This window comes from Bos grunniens, chromosome 12 (assembly GCF_055505025.1).
Source record: "Bos grunniens cultivar Pamir isolate PY7600 chromosome 12, Bosgru_T2T1.0, whole genome shotgun sequence".
NCBI classification, from domain to species: Eukaryota; Metazoa; Chordata; class Mammalia; order Artiodactyla; family Bovidae; genus Bos; species Bos grunniens.
Window position 1 is genome coordinate 77416669 of NC_141176.1, and position 23673 is coordinate 77440341.

At 42.0% G+C, this 23673-nt stretch overlaps 1 protein-coding gene and 1 pseudogene across 1 annotated transcript in view; both read right to left on the bottom strand.

Annotated features, from left to right (window-relative positions):
* Positions 1-19180, bottom strand: part of LOC147361939 (ATP-binding cassette sub-family C member 4-like) — a 185959-nt gene extending 166779 nt beyond the window's left edge. The window contains 2 exon segments of the mRNA XM_086330259.1: positions 16656-16855; positions 18938-19180. Of these exon segments, the coding sequence (XP_086186385.1) occupies positions 16656-16705 (50 nt within the window). The 5' untranslated portion in view covers positions 16706-16855; positions 18938-19180.
* A 3696-nt stretch (positions 19181-22876) lies between these two features.
* LOC147361941 (small ribosomal subunit protein uS12 pseudogene) lies at positions 22877-23328 on the bottom strand (annotated as a pseudogene).
* Between the last annotated feature and the right edge of the window lie 345 nt (positions 23329-23673).

Below are 23673 nucleotides of genomic sequence, written 5' to 3' on the forward strand. Positions count from 1 at the left end.
AGTAGTTTCAGTTACTACACAGAAAACTTTAGTTAAGAGCTTTCCCTCTCTGAGCTGTTTTTCATCTGTGTGTTTCCTCCCAGGTCAGGGATCCTTCAGTGATTTCAAAACCATAGGACATGTGGGCAGGATCACCTACCTCAAGACCATGCACTGCTTCTCTAAAGGCTAGATATTTGGATAAGACCCCACAGGTTCTTCAGGGACCCCATCCCCAGAGTGGTCCTCCTCAAAGGTGGAAGAGGAAATATTCACAGTAAGGAAAGGGGATGGTCAAATACATAACTCCAATCAAGGCTTTGTGTCCCAGGCAAAAACAAAACATAGTCAAGAATAGTAGCCCCATTCATTACATAAAAACAATGTTTTTACACACATAAAATTTGTTACAACTAGGTACCAGGACATACAGTGAGAGAGACACACACAGAAGAAGAGGGAGACATGGTCATAAACCCACAGAGGGAGTCTGGTGCAGTTGGAACTCAGCTGTCACCTAAAGAATATAGAAAAAGGTGGGGACATTGTTGGAAGATGACAAGGATCCAGGGCATTAATTAGATAAATGAAGCTGTTCATAACCTGTTTTCTTAAGGGGGAAACAAGGCTGCCAATCCAGGTCAGAATTGGGAATTCCTAAGCAGTACTGGGGAAGGCCACTAAGGATGGGGAGAGAGAGACAGAATGAGAGAGAGAGAGTGATGTTGAGGTGAGGAGGGCGCTCCTCGCTGGGCAGCCTAGATTCTCAGCCTCCCTGACTCCTGATCCTGCCGCTGCCCCTCCTGCTCACAGGCACAGGAGGTTGGCAGGCGGTGAGCTGGAAGGCAGGGAGACCCTGCACCGGGCCACCAGGTCACTCCCCCAGATCCTGCCGCCCTTCCCCACAACCACTGAAGCACTGTCCAGGAAGCAGGCAAGGACCTCCCGCGGCCAGCGTGAAGTGACCCCACCAGTACAAGCAACCAGCGGAAAACGGAAGCGCTCCCTGGGCCTGACCCCGGACCGTGTCAGCCCCTGAAAGGCGCAGGCGGCGTCAGACACTGGCCCTGAGGCAGCGCGGGTGTCAGCCCAGGCGGGCTCTCACCAGGAGAAGAGCCGGGAGCAGAAGTTCGCATCCTGCAGCGGGTTGGGCTTCCGCATCTTGCCGGCGGGGGCGGGCGCGGGCCGGGGTCGCACTGCTCTGGCGGCGGAGCTGCTCCTGAAGGCGCTTGCGGGGAGGCTGGAGGCTCAGTCCCACCGCGGTCCCCTCTTAGGGAGACAGAACCACCTGCTTCAGGGAGTGGAGCACTGGTGCTCTGCCAGGCCCTGACCTCCCTTGGCCTCCCGCTCCGCACCTCTGCTCGTGAGGCCTGGAGCGGTGGGGGCCCCAGCACCAAGGGATGGCCAGGCAGACCCTGTCAGGGGCTACACGCAGGTGTGAGATGAGGCTGCAGGCTCAGTTGATGGAACCAGTTAGGGGAACTGCGTACACAAGGTGCCTAACAGAGGCGACTACGTTTGGGCACCTGGCTGCAAATGCTACCAAAGGGCGCGCCCTGAGCCCAGGCCCCCACCCAGAAGACGGAGAAGGAGGGGCAGGCTACATGAAAACCGCCCCTTAGCTGTGGTGAAGACCAGGAGAAAGCTGGCAGAAGGAGATAGCAGCCCGCTCTCTGGGCATGCTGCCCTCATCAGGACCAAACAAGGACGCTGTGGGAGGGTCTCCAATTGTAATGGAGCTGGACCCTGTGGGGCTTTCCTGGAATAGATCCCACCCCATGCCCTCTGCCTGTCTCTTGTTTGTAGAAAAGCTTCAGTCTCCCAGGCCTCCTCTGAGTCACAAAAGGCTGGCTCAAGGATGACTGGAAGAATGTGAATATGTAATAACCTAAAAACTTTTTCAATAGATTAGCCATGCAGCAGTCACAGAATCTTTAGTTCCTCCCTGAAGTAGGTAGATAAAAATGTCTGATGCATATTCCTGAGTTGTTCTGCAGAGACTAAAACCCCCACCAGATGGAAGAAGTTAACTGCATGATGATCATAAGCAGGGAGCCCCCACACCAGCTGGAACCTGAGCACTGATGATGTTAAACCCTGATACTTCCCTGTTACCTCATCATCAACCAGTCAGAGAATAGTGCAGGAGTTAATCACACCACCTGGACTATCACCCTTTGTTGTTGTTTGTTTGGTCAGTAAGTCCTGTCTGACTCTGCAACCCTTTGGACTAACTCACCAGGCTCCTCTGTCCATGGGATTTCCTAGATAAGAATACTGGAGTGGGTTGCTGTTTCCTTCCCAACTCAGGGATCAAACCCATGTCTCCTGCATTGATAGGCAGATTCTTTACCACTGAACCACCCCAAAATCCATCATGAAGTTTGGGTCTTTAAAGCATGAGCTGCCTGTACTTCTTTTTGGCCATTGCAATAAACCTTTCTTTGCCCCAAACTACAACATTTGGGTTTTGGCCTCACTGTACCTGGGACACAGGAACTTGGATTGGACAACACAACCTGTAGCCAAGCGTTTGACCTTACACAACAGCAGAGTTTAGAAGATTATGTTTGTAGAGCTGCAAGGTAACAGATTAGAGGAGCTCAAATGATTTTAGAAGATGAATCCATGCTGCCATTAGGGACAGGTTTTGGCATCTCACACACTACACTGTGTGGAGAACTTCTGTGAGCTTTTTACTGCCCTCTTAGATTAGGAAAGGGGAACATGGAGCGTGCGAGAGACTGCATTATGATTTCTTTCATCAGATGCTCAGGGCCTTGTGGAATAGCAATGGCATATGTTATAGAACCCAGGTTAGGCACTTTCTGGGGACCTTACTTCACTTTTGACTCTAACAATGCCCTATTCAAGAAAGTATTATCATATCTATTTTAGGGATAAGAAAGATAAGGCTCAAGGACAGCTCCTGCCCAAGGTCTTTGAAGGAGTAAATGATGAATCCTGATTTGGGCTCAAGTTCAAGTCCAGCATGGTCTGTCTCACTGGTGGATGTACAGTGTACATGCAAAGTGTGTACAGTACACTGTATGAACTGAATGAAGAAAATCTTGTAGGACTGAATGAAGAAAATCTTGAACTTCCACTCATAAGTCTTCAGTTATTTGTACAACCATCTTACCAGCTCAGTAGTTTCTCTTACCTTCCACCCTAAATGAAGAAAGATCAAAATCTGTAGCACTTTTAACAAGATCATGTTGCTATTCTTTGACAATTTCCCTTGTACCTTGGCTAAAATGGTGTTATTAATAATGGCTTTTGAGGACTTCCCTAGTGGAACAGTGGATGAGGATCAGACTGCCAGTGCAGGGGACATGGGTTCCATTCCTAGTCCGGGGAGATTCCACATGCTGAGGCGCAACTAAACCCATGTGACAGAACCCGTGTGCCCTAGAACCTATGTTCTGCCACAAGAGAAGCCACCACCATGAGAAGCCCATGCACTACAACTGGAGAGTAGCCCCTGCCCTCTGCAACTAAAGAAAGCCTATGTGCAGCAACGAAGACTCAGCACAGCCAAAAGTAAATAAGTAAGTAAATTGTTTTCTAAAATAATGGCTTTTGGCTTCAGTTATGCAAAATGAATAAGTTCTACACAAATGGTGTACAGAAATGTGGCTACAGTTGACCAATATTGCCCTGTGTATTTTTACTTTTCTCAGACAGTAGATCTTAGACATTCTCAACATTAAAAAGGAAAATGGTTAAGGTGTGAAGTGATGGCTATGTTGATTGCCCTGGTTGTGGTATTTTACTATACACACACACACACACACACACACATATATATTCCAGTCATTAGGTTGTTTGTATGTCTTAAATATTTACATTTTGGATTGTCAATTATATATCAATAAAGCAGGGGAGATATGATTTTATAGAAAACCTTAATATATTCAAACATTGTTATAGGTCAAACATAAAAATGGCAGAAACTTGATCATTTTTTGTTGATTGGCATGATGGGGCTGTATCATACTACTTTCTTGATATTTCATGACTGTTTAAATTTTCTGTTGCAAAAAAAGACAATTAGAGCTGAAATCTGTAATTTTTCAATTACATCCTTTCTAATGTTGCTCTTTCTCAGATAATGCAATCTATAACCTATATAATCAGTCCTCACCTAATTTATAATTCCCTTTTAAATTCCCTACATTTCCCAGTCCTGTAAGCACTCAGCTACTAGTTCTACTTCAAAAATGAAGAAATTTCTTGCTGAGGTTGGAAGACTAGTGACTTCTCTGCCAGACTCCCCACACTGTTCTCTCCAGTTCCAACAACTATCTCAGGACCATAATTAGCCATCGCCAAACTACCAAATACACTCAGTCCCTCAGTGTCTTCTGTCTTTTTGGCTTTTAACTAAGATCTCTTGAAACTTCTTGGCATTCTTTTCTGAACATTAACTAATATGACATTTTGAAGAGATGTTGAAATCCAGTGCTGAATTGCACAGAGAAAACTGGATCTGGAGCCAGGGGACCAGAGCTCTAGATGCTTCACTTATTACAGTACCTGTCTCAGGTCTACAATAGGAAATCCCTCCTCTTCCTACTCCCTAGAGGGTTATCATGAGCCTTGCAATTTATGAATGTACTTTGTAAAACCAAAGGCAACATACAAATAAAAGGGTTTCCTTTCATCATTGAGCAGATGTTCAGTGACTGCATTCTAGGCGCATGGCCATAGGCCAGCACAGAGCTTACAAACAGGGGAAGATGTGATAAGGCCTCTATCTGCACTTGTTTCTTGATCTTAAATGGCTCAATACTTTAACTAAAAATCAATAGCAAGTGATGAGGAGGATATAGAGAAACTGGAACCCTCATACATTGCTGGTGGGAATGTAAAATGGTACAGTCACAAAGTTACTATATGAACCAGCAATCCTCCTCCTAGGTAGATAAATGAAACAACTGTCCACATGAAAACTTTTATATAAATGACATAGCAGCACTATTCATAAAAGTGCAAAATGAATTGGGATCGGGGATCCAAGTGTACATCAACCAATAAATGGATAAAATGAAATGTGGCATTACTATGGCATTAATTTGAAATATTACTTTGTATGTAACTAAAAAGATAGATACGTTGATGCATGCTAGAACATGGACGAACACTGAACGTATTATGCTAAGTTAATGAAGCCAGCCATTGGCTCTAGTGAGGATGACAAGATGACATCTAAGGAGATTTGATCTTTTTGCACTTGATTAATTTCCAAACAAATCTCAGGGACACATGATGCAAATTTGTACCTGCACCAACTATAAATTATTAAATAGCCCATATAATATTTGCCAACTAATCACAGCATCAAGTGTTAAATCTGCAGCAGGTTTAAGAGCAGTACCAAAATGGTTCAGCTGAGACAGTGCTGCTCCTCAAGCATTTTCAATGAAGACCTAAAGGACAAATGGCATTCACATTTAAACATACTTCATTGGGTATACACAGTTCTGAATATGGTGACAATTTATTTGTTACTCCTCCTTCCAGTAATCTAACCGCCTTGTAACCTCAGGAGCGGACACCTGACTCAAATCTAGCCAATCAAAATCTGCCATGTCCATGCCCAGAGAACTTGGCCCATGGCCATGCCCATGGCCCATGTGACCTTATGGCCCACACCAGGCCAACTGGCTTTTATTCTTGAGAATATTTTTGTTGTTTTTCATTTTTGTTTTTCCTAAATTTAGAAAGAGAAACTCTCTCGTTCCTTTCTGGTGAGGGAGTTATAAGGATATGACCTACAACTGCTGGTGTCCCTGTCTTCCATTTACATGGAGAGACCTGAAAGAATAAAGCAGGAATCCAAAGGAAAGTCATTCAGCCAACAACTGTTTATTAAACACCTCCTGTGTGCCAAGAACTATTTCAGGAAGGATGCATAAGTGAACAGCATGACAGGATAAAGGAGAGTCTTGGTGACATCAAGTCTCTGGGGTTCCTGAGGTGTGACCTGCTGGAGCAGAAGCTGTTACTTCCCAGCTCATACCCTCTGACATTCTTCCAAAATTAAGGCAGCTCACTGCTTATCTGCAACTCTCTGCTGAAGGGCCTTTTGTCTGCCTGTGGAAACACACTGGGGCCATATTCAAGTCAAGTCAAAACCCCTGGAGTCAACACTCGACCAATGATGGATACAGAGTGGGTGGACAAATGCCCCAGTGCCCTTGCCTATCAGTTGCAACAATTCTGTCTCCCAGGATGACCTCACAGGAAGGAGTCCAGTTGCCTGAGTAATAAACTTGCTAACACACTGCTTATTGGCTTCCTTCCCTTCTCTGTCTCACTTCTCTACTCCCTACAAGTGTTTCCTGGAATCACTTTCAAAATAAATTACTTCCATTCACATCCTTGTCTCAGGGTCTGCTACTGGGGAACCCAAACTAAGAACCGTCCTTCTAACCACTGAGAAATATGTTCTCTCCCTTGTACCCATAAAAATTATAACTAATAATACTGCAAACCCTGGGTTATTCAATATAGTAGCACTGTCCACAAGAGGATTCTGAGGATTTAACATGCATCTGGTCCAAACTGAGATACATTGTAAGTGTAAAGTGCATAATGGATATCAAAGACAGTATAAAACAATTTTTGGCTCAATAACAATCTTTACCTTGATTACATGTTGAAATAATATTATTTTTGACACATTGGTTTAAAAATATCAATATTAACTGCACTTGTTCCTTTTTGCCATTTAACAAGGTTAGTACAAAATTTCAAAGTTGTGGTTCACTTTCTATTTCTGGGGACCCAAAATAGGGTGGTAGCTCTAGATAAAGAAGTGAGAAAGGGCAGCTGGCCTTTGGCCCAAAGCTGGTAGTTTTGGTTAGAAAGCCTGAGATGTCTTTTCACCTTGCTAATAGATTCCTTTGATGTGCAGAAGCTTTTAAGTTTAATTAGGTCCCATTTGTTTATTTTTGCTTTTATTTCCAATATTCTGGGAGGTGGGTCATAGAGGATCCTGCTGTGATGTATGTCAGAGAGTGTTTTGCCTATGTTCTCCTCTAGGAGTTTTATAGTTTCTGGTCTTACGTTGAGATCTTTAATCCATTTTGAGTTTATTTTTGTATATGGTGTTAGAAAGTGTTCTAGTTTCATTCTTTACAAGTGGTTGACCAGATTTCCCAGCACCACTTGTTAAAGAGATTGTCTTTAATCCATTGTATATTCTTGCCTCCTTTGTCAAAGATAAGGTGTCCATAGGTGCGTGGATTTATCTCTGGGCTTTCTATTTTGTTCCATTGATCTATATTTCTGTCTTTGTGCCAGTACCATACTGTCTTGATAACTGTGGCTTTGTAGTAGAGCCTGAAGTCAGGTAGGTTGATTCCTCCAGTTCCATTTTTCTTTCTCAAGATCGCTTTGGCTATTCGAGGTTTTTTGTATTTCCATACAAATTGTGAAGTTATTTGTTCTAGCTCTGTGAAGAATACTGTTGGTAGCTTGATAGGGATTGCATTGAATCTATAAATTGCTTTGGGTAATATACTCATTTCTCATTTCAAGGAGAAAAGACAGCCTTCAGAATGGGAGAAAATAATAGCAAATGAAGCAACCGACAAACAACTAATCTCAAAAATATACAAGCAACTCCTACAGCTCAACTCCAGAAAAATAAATGACGCAATCAAAAAATGGGCCAAAGATCTAAATAGACATTTCTCCAAAGAAGACATACAGATGGCTAACAAACACATGAAAAGATGCTCAACATCACTCATTATCAGAGAAATGCAAATCAAAACCACTATGAGGTACCATTTCATACCAGTCAGAATGGCTGCTATCCAAAAGTCTACAAATAATAAATGCTGGAGAGGGTGTGGAGAAAAGGGAACCCTCTTACACTGTTGGTGGGAATGCAAACTAGTACAGCCACTATGGAGAACAGTGTGGAGATTCCTTAAAAAACTGGAAATAGAACTGCCTTATGATCCAGCAATCCCACTGCTGGGCATACACACTGAGGAAACCAGAAGGGAAAGAGACACGTGTACCCCAATGTTCATCGCAGCACTGTTTATAATAGCCAGGACATGGAAGCAACCTAGATGTCCATCAGCAGATGAATGGATCAGAAAGCTGTGGTACATATACACAATGGAGTATTACTCAGCCATTAAAAAGAATACATTTGAATCAGTTCTAATGAGGTGGATGAAACTGGAGCCTATTATACAGAGTGAAGTAAGCCACAAGGAAAAACACCAATACAGTATACTAACGCATATATATGGAATTTAGAAAGATGGTAACGATAACCCTGTATACGAGACAGCAAAAGAGACACTGATGTATAGAACAGTCTTATGGACTCTGTGGGAGAGGGAGAGGGTGGGAAGATTTGGGAGAATGGCATTGAAACATGTAAAATATCATGTATGAAACGAGATGCCAGTCCAGGTTCAATGCACGATACTGGATGCTTGGGGCTGGTGCACTGGGACGACCCAGAGGGATGGTATGGGGAGGGAGGAGGGAGGAGGGTTCAGGATGGGGAACACATGTATACTTGTGGCGGATTCATTTTGATATTTGGCAAAATAAAAAAAAAAAAAAAAAGAAAGCCTGAAATGCCATCTCTTCAAATGACTGGTCTGTAAGAATACATTTAAGCCCATGTTATGTATCCATGCAGACTTCAGACTCAAACCATGAAGTATAGCTTTCTTGTATCCTGGTGAGAAATGCTGCTCTGGCTATATTAAGGACAAAATTCCAAACCAAGTTTCCACTTCCTTTACCATCTAGTGTGTATGTGTAATTTGTCATTTTTAAGCAGTCAGGCAATTTATTTTTAATTGTTATTTAAAACAGCCAGGCACATTATTTCTAGCACACATCTGTGTATCCTATAGGATCACCACATCTACTCTGTTACCTTCGAACCACTTTTCTTATTTCAAATTTAAACTTTCATCCAGCAATGGGCTATCAAGCATTGCCATCCTTCTCTGCCTATTAGTTAACATGTTCAGTTTCTGAAAAACAACCATCTCTGTATTGTAATGGAACTTCTTTGTACATCCATTTAGGTGTTTTATTACATTTTCCTTCTTTAAAACAAATACATGAAAGATGGAAAAAATTAATATGCTAACACTAACAATAATGCAATTAACATGAAGATAAAACATGAAGTAGATCAAATGAGGTAACTTTTCCATCTATATTGGATGCATATTGAAAGTAAGCTGGTCGATTTTATGTTTGTTTGTTGGTGTTTTGGCTGCATCATGTGCAGCTTGTGGGATCTTAGTTACCCAACTAGGGATGGAACCCAGGCCCCCCATCAGTGGAAGCATGGAATCCTAACTCCTGGACCATCATGGAATTCCCTATATTCCCTAAATGAAAGAAAATATTTTTTTAATCTATGAATTACCTATAGAAGTTTATTCATAATTACCAAGATGTCCTTCAGTAGGTGAATAGATAAACTGGTCCAAACAGACAATGGAATATTATTCAGCATTTAAAAAAAAAAAAAAAAAAAAAAAAGATGAGTTACTGAGCCATGAGATGACATGGAGGATACTTAAATGCTCATTATTAAGTGCAAGTAGCCAATCTGAAAAGGCTGAGTACTATGTAATTCTAAGTATATGACATTCTCAAAAAGGCAAAACTATGAAGACAGTAAAAAGAGGATTGCCAGAAAATAAAGGTGTGAGTTAAGGGATGAATAGGGGTAGCAGAGAGGATTTTTAGGACAGTAAAAATTATTCTACATGATACCAGGATGATGGAAATGTCATTATACTTTTGTCCAAACCCATAAAACACACAACACCAAGAGTGAACCCTATTGTAAACTACAGACTTTGGGTGATGTGTCAATGTGGGTTCATCAGTTGAACAAAATGTCACTCTGTTGCGGGATGTTGACAGTGGGAAGGCTGTGGAGTGTGTGGAAAGGGGGATAAGGTCACCTCTATCTCCACCTTTAGATATTGCTTTATTGTCACCAATAGAAAGCCAACATTTAAAAAAAAATTTTATAGAAGGATAATTGCTTTAGATAACTTTGTTGGTTTCTGTCAAACCTCAACATGAATCAGCCACAGGGATACATATGCCCCCTCCCTTTTGAACCTCCCTCCCATCTCCCGCCCCATCCCACCCCTCTAGGTTGATACAGAGCCCCTTGTTTGAGTTTTCTAAGCCATACAGCAAATTCCCTTTGGATATCTATTTTACATGCGGTAATCTATGTTTCCATGTTACTCTTTCCATACATCTCACCCTCTCCTCCCCTCTCCCCAAATCTGTAAGGCTATTCTCTATGTCTATTTCTCCATTGCTGCCCTGCAAATAAATTCTTCAGTACCATTTTTCTAGATTCCGTATATGTGCATTAGAATATAATATTTATCTTTCTCCTTCTGACTCACTTCACTCTGTATAAGTTCTAGGTTAATCAACCTCATCAGAACTGACTCAAATGTGTTCCTTTTTATGGCTGAGTAATATTCCATCATGTATATGTACCACAGCTTCTTTATTCATTCATCTATTGATGGACATCTAGGGTATTTCCATGTTCTAGCTATTGTAAACAGTGCTGAAATGAACAATGGTATACATGGGTCTTTTTCAACCCTGGTTTCCTCAGGGTATATGCCTAGGAATGGGATTGCTGGGTCACATGGTGGTTGTATTCCTAGTTTTTAAGGACTCTCCATACCATCTTCCATAGTGACTGTATAAATTTACATTCCCACCAACAGTGCAAGAGCATTCCATTTTCTCCACACCCTCTCCAGCATTTATTGTTTTTAGACTTTTTGATGATGCCCATTCTGACTGGTGTGAGATGACATCTCATTGTCATTTTGATTTGCATTTCTCTAATAATGAGCTATGTTGAGCATCTTTTCATGTGTTTGTTAACCATCTGTATGTCTTCTTTGGAGAAATGTCTGTTTAGGTTTTTTCCCACTTTTTGATTGGGTTGCTTGTTTTTCTAGCATTGAGTTGTATGAGCTGCTTGTATATTTTGGAAATTAATCCTTTGTCAGTTGTTTCATTTGCTATTGCTTTCTCCCATTCTGAGGATTGTCTTTTCACCTTCTTATAGTCTCCTTTGCTGTGCAAAAGCTTTTAAGTTTAATCAGGTCCCACTTGCTTACTTTTGTTTTTATTTCCATTACTCTAGGAGGTGGTCAGAAAGGATCTTGCTTTGACTTATGCCATCGAGTGTTCTGCCTATGTTTTCCTCTAAAAGTTTTATAGTTTCTGGTCTTACATTTAGGTCTTTAATCCAGTTTGAGTTTATCTTTGTGTATGGTCTTAGGAAGTGTTCCAGTTTCATTCTATTACATGTAGCTGTCCAGTTTTCCCAACACCATTTATAGAAGAGGCTGTCATTGCCCCACTGTATATTCTTGCTTCCTTTGTCAAAAATAAGGTATCTATAGGTGTATTGGTTTATTTCTGGACTTTCTACCTTGTTCCATTGGTCTATATTTCTGTTTTTGTGCCAGTACCATGCTGTCTTGATGACTGTAACTTTGTAGTATAACCTGATGTCAGGAAGGTTGATTTCTCCAGTTCCATTCTTCTTTCTCAGGGCTGCTTTGGCTATTTGTTGTCTTTTCTGTTTCAATATGAATTGTGAAATTTTTTTGTTCTAGTTCTGTGGAAAATGCCATTAGTAATTTGATAAGCATCATGTTGAATCTGTAGATTGCATTTGGTAGTATAGTCATTTATACAATATTGATTCTTCCTACCCAGGAACATGAAATATCTCTACATCTGTTTATGTCATCTTTGATTTCTTTCATCAGTGTCTTATAATTTTCTGTGTACAATTCTTTTGTCTCCTTAGGTAAGTTTATTTCTAGATATTTAATTATTTTTGTTGCAATGGTGAATGTAATGGATTCCTTAATTTCTCTTTCTAATTTTTCATTGTTAGTGTATAGAAATGCAAGTGATTCCCATGTATTGATTTTGTATCCTGCAACTTTGCTAAATTCACTGATTAGCTCTAGTAATTTTCTGATACTATTTTTTTTTTTTTATGTACAGTATCATGTCATCTGCAAACATTGAAAGCTTTACTTCTTTTCTGATCTGGATTCCTTTTATTTCTTTTTCTTCTCTGATCTCTGTAGCTAGGACTTCCAGAACTTTGCTGAATAATAGTGAAAGCCAACACTTTTGCATCAACATTTCTGATGTGCTTGATGTAATTTAGAACCAGGAAGCTAGATGTGTATGAAGATACTTTGCTGGGGCAAATGGTTGCCACAGAGCAAATTGACATGGGGTCAGAGTCGTGTCCAGTAGAACAACTGAAACGCTGTGGTCTCCAGACTGGGACCACAGACAGTATGATCATAACGGTGGGGAAATCAACCTGCACAGCAGATACAGGGACTTTTTAAAAATTGCCAAGGCCAAGAAAACACAATCCTAAAGTATATCTGAGCTTAAAAAACAAAAATAACACAGATTATGTAATAACATGCTGTAGAATAATTTTTTTTTTTTTTTTTTAAGAATTAGATTCTTTGGTCATATTTTACGTGAGAACAGATCTTACTTACCCATCTACCAGATATACTTGCTGAATATCTACTATATGTCAGTCACTCACCACTTTGTTTACAGGTAAAATGTAAACTAATCTTTATGAGGAAAGGAAGAAAGAATCCTGTTAGTTTCATTTTCAGCTTTTAAGAAATGAACTAAGAGTTATAATTGCTGGGTCTGTCCTGGTTTTGGCTTCCTTGGTGGCCCAGATGCTAAAGACACCATGGACCGCTCCCTGGGACTCAAGTGCCTACTCAACAGCCTGCCCACAGGAGGTCTTAAGAAACACAGGTCTGGTGAATGACAAGGATATCCACACCCCACCACAAAGAGGAGGGCACTACAACTTCTGAAAATATTTCATGTAACTCAAAAAGTTTCTCCATCTCTCTGGACCAAAGAGGGGACTATGCTTCCTCCACTTCCTGAGATAAACAGGGCTAGTTGCCAACACTGGTCAGTGGAGATGAGCATAGATGACAGAGACAAAGCTATTCAGGCTACTTAGATGACAGCCTCAGGCTCCCTAGGGTCTATTCTACTGCTAGGCTGGCCCTAGAGAAATCCTGTTTTGATAAGAGAAGAGAAAGAGGAAAGACCACAGCACATTCTTCTTCTGACATGAAGGACAGTTACTAAGCAGTGAACTGATACACAGAGAAAAGTACATAAGCAAGAAGTCAAAGTTTGGTTTGTTTACCCCTCAAATAAACAAATAAATGTGAATGAGCTAATAAGTGCATATCAGTACAAGAGGAAAATAAGTAACTTTAGACTTTTTTTCCATATATGAAAACCATCTGAAAGATATATGAAGAAAATAAAAACACTCAAGTGTTATTTCTGGAACAAATAAACAAAGTGTAGTATAAACGTACAATGAAATATCACTCAGCATTAAAAAGGAAGTAAATTCTGACACATGTTGCAGCATGGATGAACCTTGAAGACTATGATGTTCTGACTTATAATTAGAAATAGAGTTGGTCTTCATGCTGCTCCCCAGCTCAGAGCTCCTGAAACCTTTAGGAGAACTAAGAGTGATGAGATGTACTTTGTTAGTTATAACAAAAGTTATAACAAACCCCTTTCAGCCACACCTGAGTTTTTGAATGCCTGCTTATCAGTGAAACCAAATACCTGATTAAAGGATGGAACTTTCAATCCCACCTTCCACATCCAGGAGGAGAGGGACTGGAAAAAATTCAACCACCAATGGCCAATGCTTTAATCAACCTTGCCTAACTATGCTTCTATGAAGCCTCAATAAAAAACCAGTAGGATGAGATTCACAGAACTTTCTGGCTAGTGAATATGTGCAGGTGCTGGGAGGGTGACTGTCCTGGAGAGGGCTTGGAAGCCCTTGCCACTCCCCCCTACTTTGCTCTCCATATCTCTTCCATCTGGCTGTTCCTGAGTTGAATCCTTTTATCATAATCCAGTAATCTAGTTGAGTAAACTGTTTTCCTGAGTTGTTAGTCACCCCAGAAAATTACCAAACCCAAAGAGGAGGTTACGGGAACCCTGATTTATGACCAATCCATGAGAATAACAGGTAATGACCTGGACTCATGACTGGCTTCTAAAGTTTAGAAGAAGGGGTAGTTTTGTGGGACTGAGTCCTTAACTGAAGACAAGGTCTAACACTAACTCCAGGCAGATAATTGTAGGACACAGTTATGTCTGGAGAATTGGAGAATTGGTTAGTACACACTTGGTGTCCAGAACTACTGAGTAACTAAAACACAAATACTGTGATTCCAGTTATATGAGGTGCCTAGAGTAGTCAAATTCATAGAGACACAAAGTAGAATGGTATTTGCTGGGGGTTGGGAGAGGGTGGGGTGTCTAATGAATACAGAGTTCAGGTGGGGGATGAAAAAGTTCTGGAGATGGACAGTGGTAATGGTTGCACAACAACGTGAATATAATTAATGCCACAGAAGAGGATATTTAAAAATGGTTAAAATGTTTCACTTTGTGTTATATATGTTTTAACACATCAAATGTGAAAGTGTTAGTTGCTCAGTTGTGTTCAACTCTTTGCTACCCCATGGACTATAACCCACCAGGCTTCTCTGTCAATGGGATTCTTGAGGCAAGAATTACTGGAGTGGTTTGCCATTTCCTTCTTCAGGAGATCCTCCCAACCCAGGTATGGAACCTGGGTCTCTTGCACTGCAGGCGGACTCTTTACCATCTTAGCCATCAGGGAAAGGTATATTCATATTCATTGGAAGGACTGATGCTAAACCTGAAGCTTCCATACTTTGGCTGACTGAGGGCTGGAGGAGAAGGGGGCAACACAGGATGAGATGGTTGGATGGCATCACAAACTCAATGGACATGAGTCTGAGTAAACGAGTGAAGGACAGGGAAGCCTGGAGAGCTGTAGTCCATGGAATCACAAAGAATAGGACGCAACTTAGTGACTGAACAACAACCAGCACCAGGTGAGGGAGGAGAAAATTCATTTTTCTTTTACCCTTCTAGGCTCTCTGGCTGGGGCCTTGGAAATTCAAATGATGTAAGACAGATGAACAAGAGAAAAACAGCTTATTAACCTGTGCGGTATGCACATGTATGCAAAAAGTTTTTTGCCATTTACAGACAGTTGCTGTACTCAGATGTGTTTGTAAAATGTTTCATCTTTAAGAAGATTCATAGGAAGGACTTTTGACAAGTATAGGTTTCTGATAAGTTTCAAGTCATGAACTAAACTTTGTAAGAAACTATAGTCCTAATGGAAAACCTGATGTTTTCATAAAATAAGAGATCCAGGTATAAAGAACAGACTTTTGGACTCTGTGGGAGGAGCCAAGGGTGGCATGATTTGAGAGAATAGCATTGAAACATGTATATTACCATATGTGAAATAGATGATCAGTCCAAGTTCGATGCCTGAAACAGGGGACTCAAAACTGGTCCACCAGGATGACCAAAGGCATGGGATGGGGAGGGGAATGGGAGGGGGGTTTGGGATGGGGAACACATGTACACCCGTGGCTGATTCATATCAATGTATGGCAAAACCCATCACAATACTGTAAAGTAATTAGCCTCCAATTAAAATAATAAAAAATGGTTATAATTTTTTTTTGTCTAAAATATTACTAGCTTAAGTTTGTGTATTCCAGATATAAGGAAACCCTTTCCCTCAAGCTAATTTATGACTTACAACAATTTGAAAAATTACACCTTTGTAAGTAGAATTAAAATATTGGTCTTTTCTTTCTACCTGATGCCTCCAAAACCTGGAAACTCTTAGGTTTCTAGAAGCTGTGTCAGATAAATAAGGAAGGCCACCTCCAAATGGGAGCAACTCTTCCACCTTTGGTTGAATGACACTTGTGTTTTCTGAACTCAGTTTCTCATCTGTAAAATGGGTACGAAAAAGAAATATCTGGGATTTCCCTGGCAGTCCAGTGGTTAAGAATTCACCTTGCAATGCAGGGGACTCATGTTGGATCCCTGTTTGAGAAACTAAGATCCCACATGGCAGTGGAGCAACTAAGTCCAAGCACCACAACTATTGAGTCTGACCACTCCATATAAGAGAGTCCATGCAACCCAACAAAAGATCTCACTTGACACAGTGTAGATCCTGAGTGCCACAGCTAAGACCCAACAAAGCCAAATTAAAAAAAAAATTAAAAAGTAATGTCTATTTCATGGAGTTATTGTTTATGTGAAAGTTCTTGTTGCAATTTTTGATGCAGAAGTGATGTTCAATAAGTGGAGGTTATTATAGCAAGGTATTTTACCTGAATATTAAATTAATTGCCCTTGCTATGGTCTGAATGTTCATGATAAAGGAATGAAAACAGAATTCTTGAGGTTATAGCTTAAAGGCCACTGGTGTTGGCATAAAGAGCACAGCTTGCAAGAAAACTTAGCTAACCAAGTTTTTCTCCAGCGAAGAGAGATTAAAACCCAAGTCACAGGAGAGCAAAGGTCAGGGAACAAGAGGCAGAGAGCTGGAGATCCGTGTCCCCCATGTTCACCATCCTCAATCTCCAAAGCAAGGAAAAAGTAGGAGGGATACAGGATATGACAGAACCGCCCCCCCCCCACCCGCCCAAGTACCTTACCTCCTGCTAGAAGCCAGGCGAGTTGGCAGCTTTGTAGAGGAGACTCCCATGCCATCATCTTGTATTACAAGTAAAATAGAAAACCCTGATTTCCCTCTTAGGGTCTGGAAAATTCAGAAAGAGGGAGGCAGCAGGCTTACAGAGTCTGTGAGCCAGGATGAGAGAATGCCACAGAGGGAGATGAAGTGTGTGCCATCCAGCTGGGGAGAGATGAGAACCCAGTTACACCCTTCCTTACCAAACCTGATTTTAAAAACAAAATACATGTTAAAGACATTCGCCAAGGAAAAGCAGAAGCCAGACTTTGCTAAAGTTCAGACTCTTTGTGACCCTGTGGACTGTAGCCCACCAAATTCCTCCATCCATGGGATTCTCCAGGCAAGAATACTGGAGTGGGTTGCCATTTCCTTCTCCATGGGATCTTCCCGACCCAGGGATCAAACCCAGGTCTCCTGCATTGCAGGAAGATGCTTTAACCTCTGAGCCACCAGGGAAGCCCCTGAGACAGCACTAGGAAGATAAGTAAGAACTTTTCCTAAACCTAGATCATCTACTTTGTAATCAGGTTAGATCTATAATCCCTATTCTTCATCCTCTATGTTACAAGTGGTGTGGTAGAAGGAAATATCTCATTCTGGGAGAAGTGGGAGTACCAGGAAACAGCTTCTAAGTAAGGGTCCTTGGCTTTATGCAGGAAAGAATTGAAGAGTGAGCTGAAGTAGAGAGAAAATGGACTTATTCAGGTAGACACACACTCCATACTAAGAATGTGGACCCTCTTAGAGGACCCAGGGTATGGGGTTGTGAGTTGCTATGGGCTGGATAATTTCATATGATAATGAGTGGGAGGAATATTCTTGCTATTCCAGGGAAGAGATGGGGATTTTCAAGAATTGAACCATCTAACACTTTTGAAATGGAGCAAGACCCTATGGTCCTAGCCCCCCATGTCCTCTGCCTGTCTTATGTCTGTGGAAAAACTTTAGCCACAGAATAAAAGTTTAATTAGAGAAGTGAGAACATGCAGAAACAAAGGAAAAGTCAAACAAGACCAAATAATAATAACGCAGTCATTAAACATAGTCAAGGACCTCTCAATTCCTTCTCAAGGGTTATAGATAATATTCTGAGCCATAGCCTCTGAGCCGTGTTATAGGCACTCAAAACCCCACTAGGTAAAAGAACTACATAATGACCAGACTGTAGTCATGACATAAACTGCAACAATTCTGAGAACTGACCTTGAGAAATGGGAACCAACCCTGGAACTTAAGATTAACTGTACTTAAAACAATCAAGATGAAGCTTGTCAGACCACTGGTGACCAATTTGAAGATGACTGTCAAAGCTGACTCTCTTTTTCAACATATAGCTCTCTCCCTCTGTCTTTTAAAAGCTCTTGTGCACTGATTGTCAAGGGTTGAGGGAGTCAGCCTTTGGAGAGGTATCCACCCTCACCTGCCCCATACCGGCATCCAAAATAAAGTAAATGTTTCTTTCCACCAACCTGGTCTCTTTATTGGTTTTTGAGTGGGGAACAGTTGGGACTTCCCCTACCCCACCACCTTCAGTATCACTTTTTTGCCCATATATCGTCAGCCTTGTAACTATCACAGCACCTTTCATGGCACGAGGGGACTGATTTTTAGTGTTATAATGAAGGTGCTATGAGTTAGAGGTCAGAGACCAGACCATGCTCAAAACCATCTTGACTGTAGCTAGTTTGAGCCAATTTTTGTGGGATCCTATTTTTCTCAAAATCTGTGTCCCCCTCCAATTTTTTAATGATTGTGCCCCCTTCCTTCCCATATCACAAGCATAGACACACTGTTTCCATAGCAACGAGGCAGGCTTAGCCTGTCACCTGGGAGTCTAGACCTGGTTTCCTCTGCACTCTGATGCCTACATCATTCCCTTTCCCATTTAACTAACACACAGTTGTCTTCTTCAAATGAAGGGCACCAAGGACTCCCACTTATTTCAGAGGACCATCAAGTCTCAGCCACGAGCAAGTTAACCTTATGGGCAAAAAAACAATAAATCAAACAAAATTGATTATATCAATGGCTTCCGTTTTTGGACCTTTAAGCAGAGAGGAGAAATTGGTCTCTTTCTCCTCATCAAGATTATCTCCATAGGTAACAAAGGAAACAGTCATTAAAGGTAAGATGGTATCCTTAATATTCCGTGAGGCTGGGCTGTGATGGAACAGTCACCAACAAAGCCCATCAACAATTCCCTGGGAGTAAAAGTAGAATCTAGGTAATAAAATAGAGTGTTACCTTTTATCTCTCCCTTTGTGCTGAGTCAAGTTTCACTTGCTCACAGGGTACCTCTGCAGAGGCCTCTCACCCGGACCTTCAGACAAGACTCCCTGGTGCAAAATAGCTCTGCTAACACCTCAGCTCCGATGGCTGTATGTAAAATCGATGCACCCAGCACTGTGATTCAAGATGGTGGTCAGGAGCCGTGTGCAGAGACGCTGCTCCAGGCCCTGCGGTCTGGAGCCACAGGAAGCACAGCTGAGCCTGTTCTTTCAGAACCCTGCCTCTTCCACCAGCCCAGCTGACAGGAATCACATATAGCAGCCCCATGGAGGACTTTTCAGGGACAGCATGTACTCTAAAGCACATTCTATTGGCACGAGCCACACCTTGGAGAGGGACTTCCCAGGTGGCTCAGCGGTAAATGTCCCATCTGCCAATGCAGGAGACTTGCGTTGATCCTGGGTCAGGAAGATTCCCTGGAGAAGGAATTCTCCAGTATTCTTGCCTGGACAATTCTATGGTATTCTGGTGGGCTGTAGTCCATGGATCTGCAAAGACTCAGACATGACTAGTGACTTACCCTTTTTCACGCTTTCTAGCAATGAAAGCAGCTGCCATTTGGGAAGAAATGAGATCTTTTGCTTCCGACAAAGGTTCTCAGTTGGCTGCAGGGTGGAATCACCTGCGGGGTTTTAAAAAGTGTTGACTCCTGCCTCCCTTCCTCTGAGATTCTGACTTAAGTGAGATGAGGATTCAGCACTGGTATTTGACAGAACTCTCCTGGTGGTCTGAATTTATAGCCAAGTTTGCAAACCACTGACATTTGCCATATTTAAGATATAAAGGATTGTACCTGGACGAGGAAATAGAGTGATTCTGCAGGAGCAGAAGTGTGCGTTTCTGGGTATAAAGTGTAGATGTGGTGGATAACGTCGGGGCCTGTGACACTTCTTACTTGTCCTGCTGCCTTCCTGGCCTCTCATTCCAGGCCTTTCCACGATGCTCACCTGGACGCCTGGAGTCTGCTGCCCCCTCGTGGTAGTTTTCAGTATGGCACAGCTGTCCCTGAAGATTTCATACAAGCCCAGCCTTAACTTTAGTCACTTCAGTTACGTCGGACTCTTTGTGACCCCATGGACTGCTGCACACCAGGCCTCCCTGTCCATCACCAATTTCCGGAGCTTGCTCAAACTTATGTCTATTAACTGGATAATGCCATCCAACCATCTCATCCTCTATTGTCCCCTTCTCCTCCCACCTTCAATCTTTCCCATCATCAGGGTCTTTTCCAATAGGTCAGTTCTTCACATCAGGTGGCCAAATTATTGGAGTTTCAGCATCAGGCCTTCCAATGAATATTCAGGACTAATTTCCTTTAGGATTGACTAGTTGGATTATCTCCTTGCAGTCCAAGGGACTCTTAAGAGTCTTCTCCAACACCACAGTTCAAAAGCATCAATTTTTTGGTGCTCAGCTTTCTTTATAGTCCAACTCTCACATCCATACATGATGACTAGAAAAATCATAGCTTTGACTAGATAGACCTTTGTCAGCAAAGTAATGTGCTTTTTAATATTCTATCTAGGTTAGCCATAGCTTTTCTTCCAAGGAGCAAGTGTCTTTTAATTTCATGGCTGCAGTCACCATATGCAGTGATTTTGGAGCCCCAAAATATAAAGTCTCTCACAGTTTCCATTGTTTCCCCACGTATATGCCATGAAGTGATGGGACCAAATGCCATGATCTTCGTTTTTTGAATGTTGAGTTCTCAGCCAGCAGTTTCACTCTCCTCTTTCACCTTCATTAAGAGGCTTTTTAGTTTCTCTTTGATTTCTGCCACAAGGGTGGTGTCATCTGCCTATCTAAGGTTACTGATACTTCTCCCGGCAATCTTGATTCCAGCTTGTGCTTCATCCAGCCCAGCATGTCTCATGATGTACTCTGGATATAAGTTAAATAAGCAGGGTGACAATATACAGCCTTGATGTACCCTTTTCCTGATTTGGAACCATTCTGTTGTTCCAAGTCCGGTTCTAACTGTTTCTTCTTGACCTGCATACAGACTTCTCAGAAGGCAGGTCAGGTGGCCTGGTATTCCTATCTCTAAGAATTTTCCACAGTTTTTTGTGATCCGCACAGTCAAAGGCTTTGGTGTAGTCAATAGGAGAGAAGTAGATAGTCAATAAGACAGAAGTAGATGTTTTTCTGAAACTCTTGCTTTTTTGATGATCCAATAGATGTTGGCAATTTGATCTCTGGTACCTCTGCCTTTTCTAAATCCAGCTTGAACATCTTGGAGTTCACAGTTTATGTAGTATTGAAGCCCCACTTGGAGAATTTTGAGCATTACTAGCGTGTGAGATGAGCACAGTTGTGCGGTAGTTTGAGCATTCCTTGGCATTACCGTTCTTTGGGAATGGAATGAAAACTGACCTTTTCCAGTCCAATGGCTACTGCTGATTTTTCCAAGTTTGTGGCATATAGAGTGGAGCACTTTCACAGTATCATCTTTTAGGATTTGAAATAGCTCCACTGGAATTCCATCACCTCCACTAACTTTGTTCCTAGTGATGCTTCCTAAGGCACACTTGACTTCGCATTCCAGGATGTCTGGCTCTAGGTCAGTGATCACACCATCATGATTATCTTGGTCGTGAAGATCTTTTTTGTACAGTTCTTCTGTGTATTCTTGCCACCTCTTCTTAATATCTTCTGCTTCTGTTAGGTCCATACTATTTCTGTCCTTTATTGAGCCCATCTTTGCATGAAATGTTTCCTTGTTATCTCTAATTTTCTTGAAGAGATCTCTAGTCTTTCCCATTCTATTGTTTTCCTCTATTTCTTTGCATTGATCACGGAGGAAGACTTTCTCATCTCTCCTTGCTAGTCTTTGGAACTCTGCACTCAAATGGGCATATCTTTTCTTTTCTCTTTTGCCTTATTTTCTCTTCTTTTCTCAGCTATTTGTAAGGCCTCCTCAGACAACTATTTTGCCTTTTTGCATTTCCTTTTTTGCGGGTGGTCTTGATCACTGCCTCCTGTACAGTGTCACGAACCTCTGTCCATAGTTCTTCATGCACTCTATCAGGTCTAATCCCTTAAATCTATTTGTCACTTACACTGTATAATCATAAGGGATTTGATTTGAGCCTTAGTTCATCACAAACCTATGAGGAGTATTCCCAAGGTGTAGTTTGCTGGGAAGGAAATCCTGGGAACTATACATGATGAGCAGCTCGGCAGTAACTTCAGGAGTTGCTCCAGCAAAAGAAAGCTCAGGAAGCTCCCGGTTAATGGCCAAGCATGGGTGTGTCACATGGCTATGCCTGGAGCCTTCCTGTGCCTGGTGTCTGAGGTGTGTGTGTGAGCTCAGTCGTGACAACTCTTTGGGACCCCATGGAAAGAGGAATGGGATTCTCCAGGTAGTAATACTGGAGTGGGTTGCCATTTCCTCCTCCAGGGGCTCTTTCTGATCCAGGGATCAAAGTTGTGTCTCTTGGGTCTCCTGAACTGACAGGTGGGTTCCTTACCCCTAGCACCCGCCTGGGGTTTTGAGGAAATTGGTCTTATCATCCAGGTGCTTCCCAGGTGGCTCAGTGGTTTAAAAAAAAAAAAAAATCTGCCTGCCAGTGCAGGAGAAACAGGAGATTCAAGTTTAATCCCTGGGTCAGGAAGTCCGCCTGGAGGAAGAAATGGCAACCCATTCCAATATTCTTGCCTGGAGAATCCCTTGGACAGAGGAGCCTGGTGGGCTATAGTCATAGGGTCACAAAGAGTTGGACATGACTGAGCACAGACAGTGACAAGTGCCTATGATATCTAGCATCAAGACATGCAGAGGTGTAATGTAATGAGAGTCCCCATAAACAGCAACTGCCCCTTATTCTGCTCTGCATGGCAGAATGTGTTCTTATTTAACTATCACGTTTACTTTTTTAGTATATAAAAATTTATTACTATCATGCTTTCATCATCAAAATTTATGATCTTGGTCTTTCCTTCTTGCCTTTGTATAAGGCCAAAAGAGAGATACTGGCTACTTTGACAACCTTAAAGTGAACTCCAGGAATGTCACCATCAGCATGACCTTAGTGACTACATCCAGCGACCAGAATTTCATAGTTTTCCTCAATAAAATTTAAACAACCATCATTGAGTACAAAGGCTGTGATTTTTTTTGTCATTCTTGATGAGCTGAACCCTGATGGCAGAATTTGGTTGTTTGGCTTCAACCCCTACTTTTTCAAGCTCAATTCCCTTTTCATGAGAAGTACCTCCAAAGGGGTTGGCCCTCAGGGCTGTGCCCAAATGGGCTTTCTTGTACTGTTTATCATGACCAGAAGTGTCTGGTCTCGTCAATGGCTACAGAGCTTCCTGGCAGTATGAAGATCGTGACACTTGCCCATCCTACCGGTGCCATGGGCCTAAGTGAAAGACTATCATGTTTAATTTTAATGCAAGCTCAGAGGGTATTAGGACCACTATCTTACAGACAAGGAAACAAGCCTACAGAGCTTAAGGACCTTGATCAACGTCATACAACTCCTAACTAACAGATGATTCTGAGCCCAGGCTGGTGGGACCACAGTCTGTCCCAACTCCTCCCATGTCTCAGCAGAACCCAGAGGTCTCCCTGCCCAAAGACCTGCTCGGTGGCTTCAGCCTGACCCCCTGGTGGGTCCGTGTGGTCCCTTCAGGCGCCCACAGCACCTATGTTCCTGGTGCCCCTGACTCAGGTCCTTCCTTCTTCA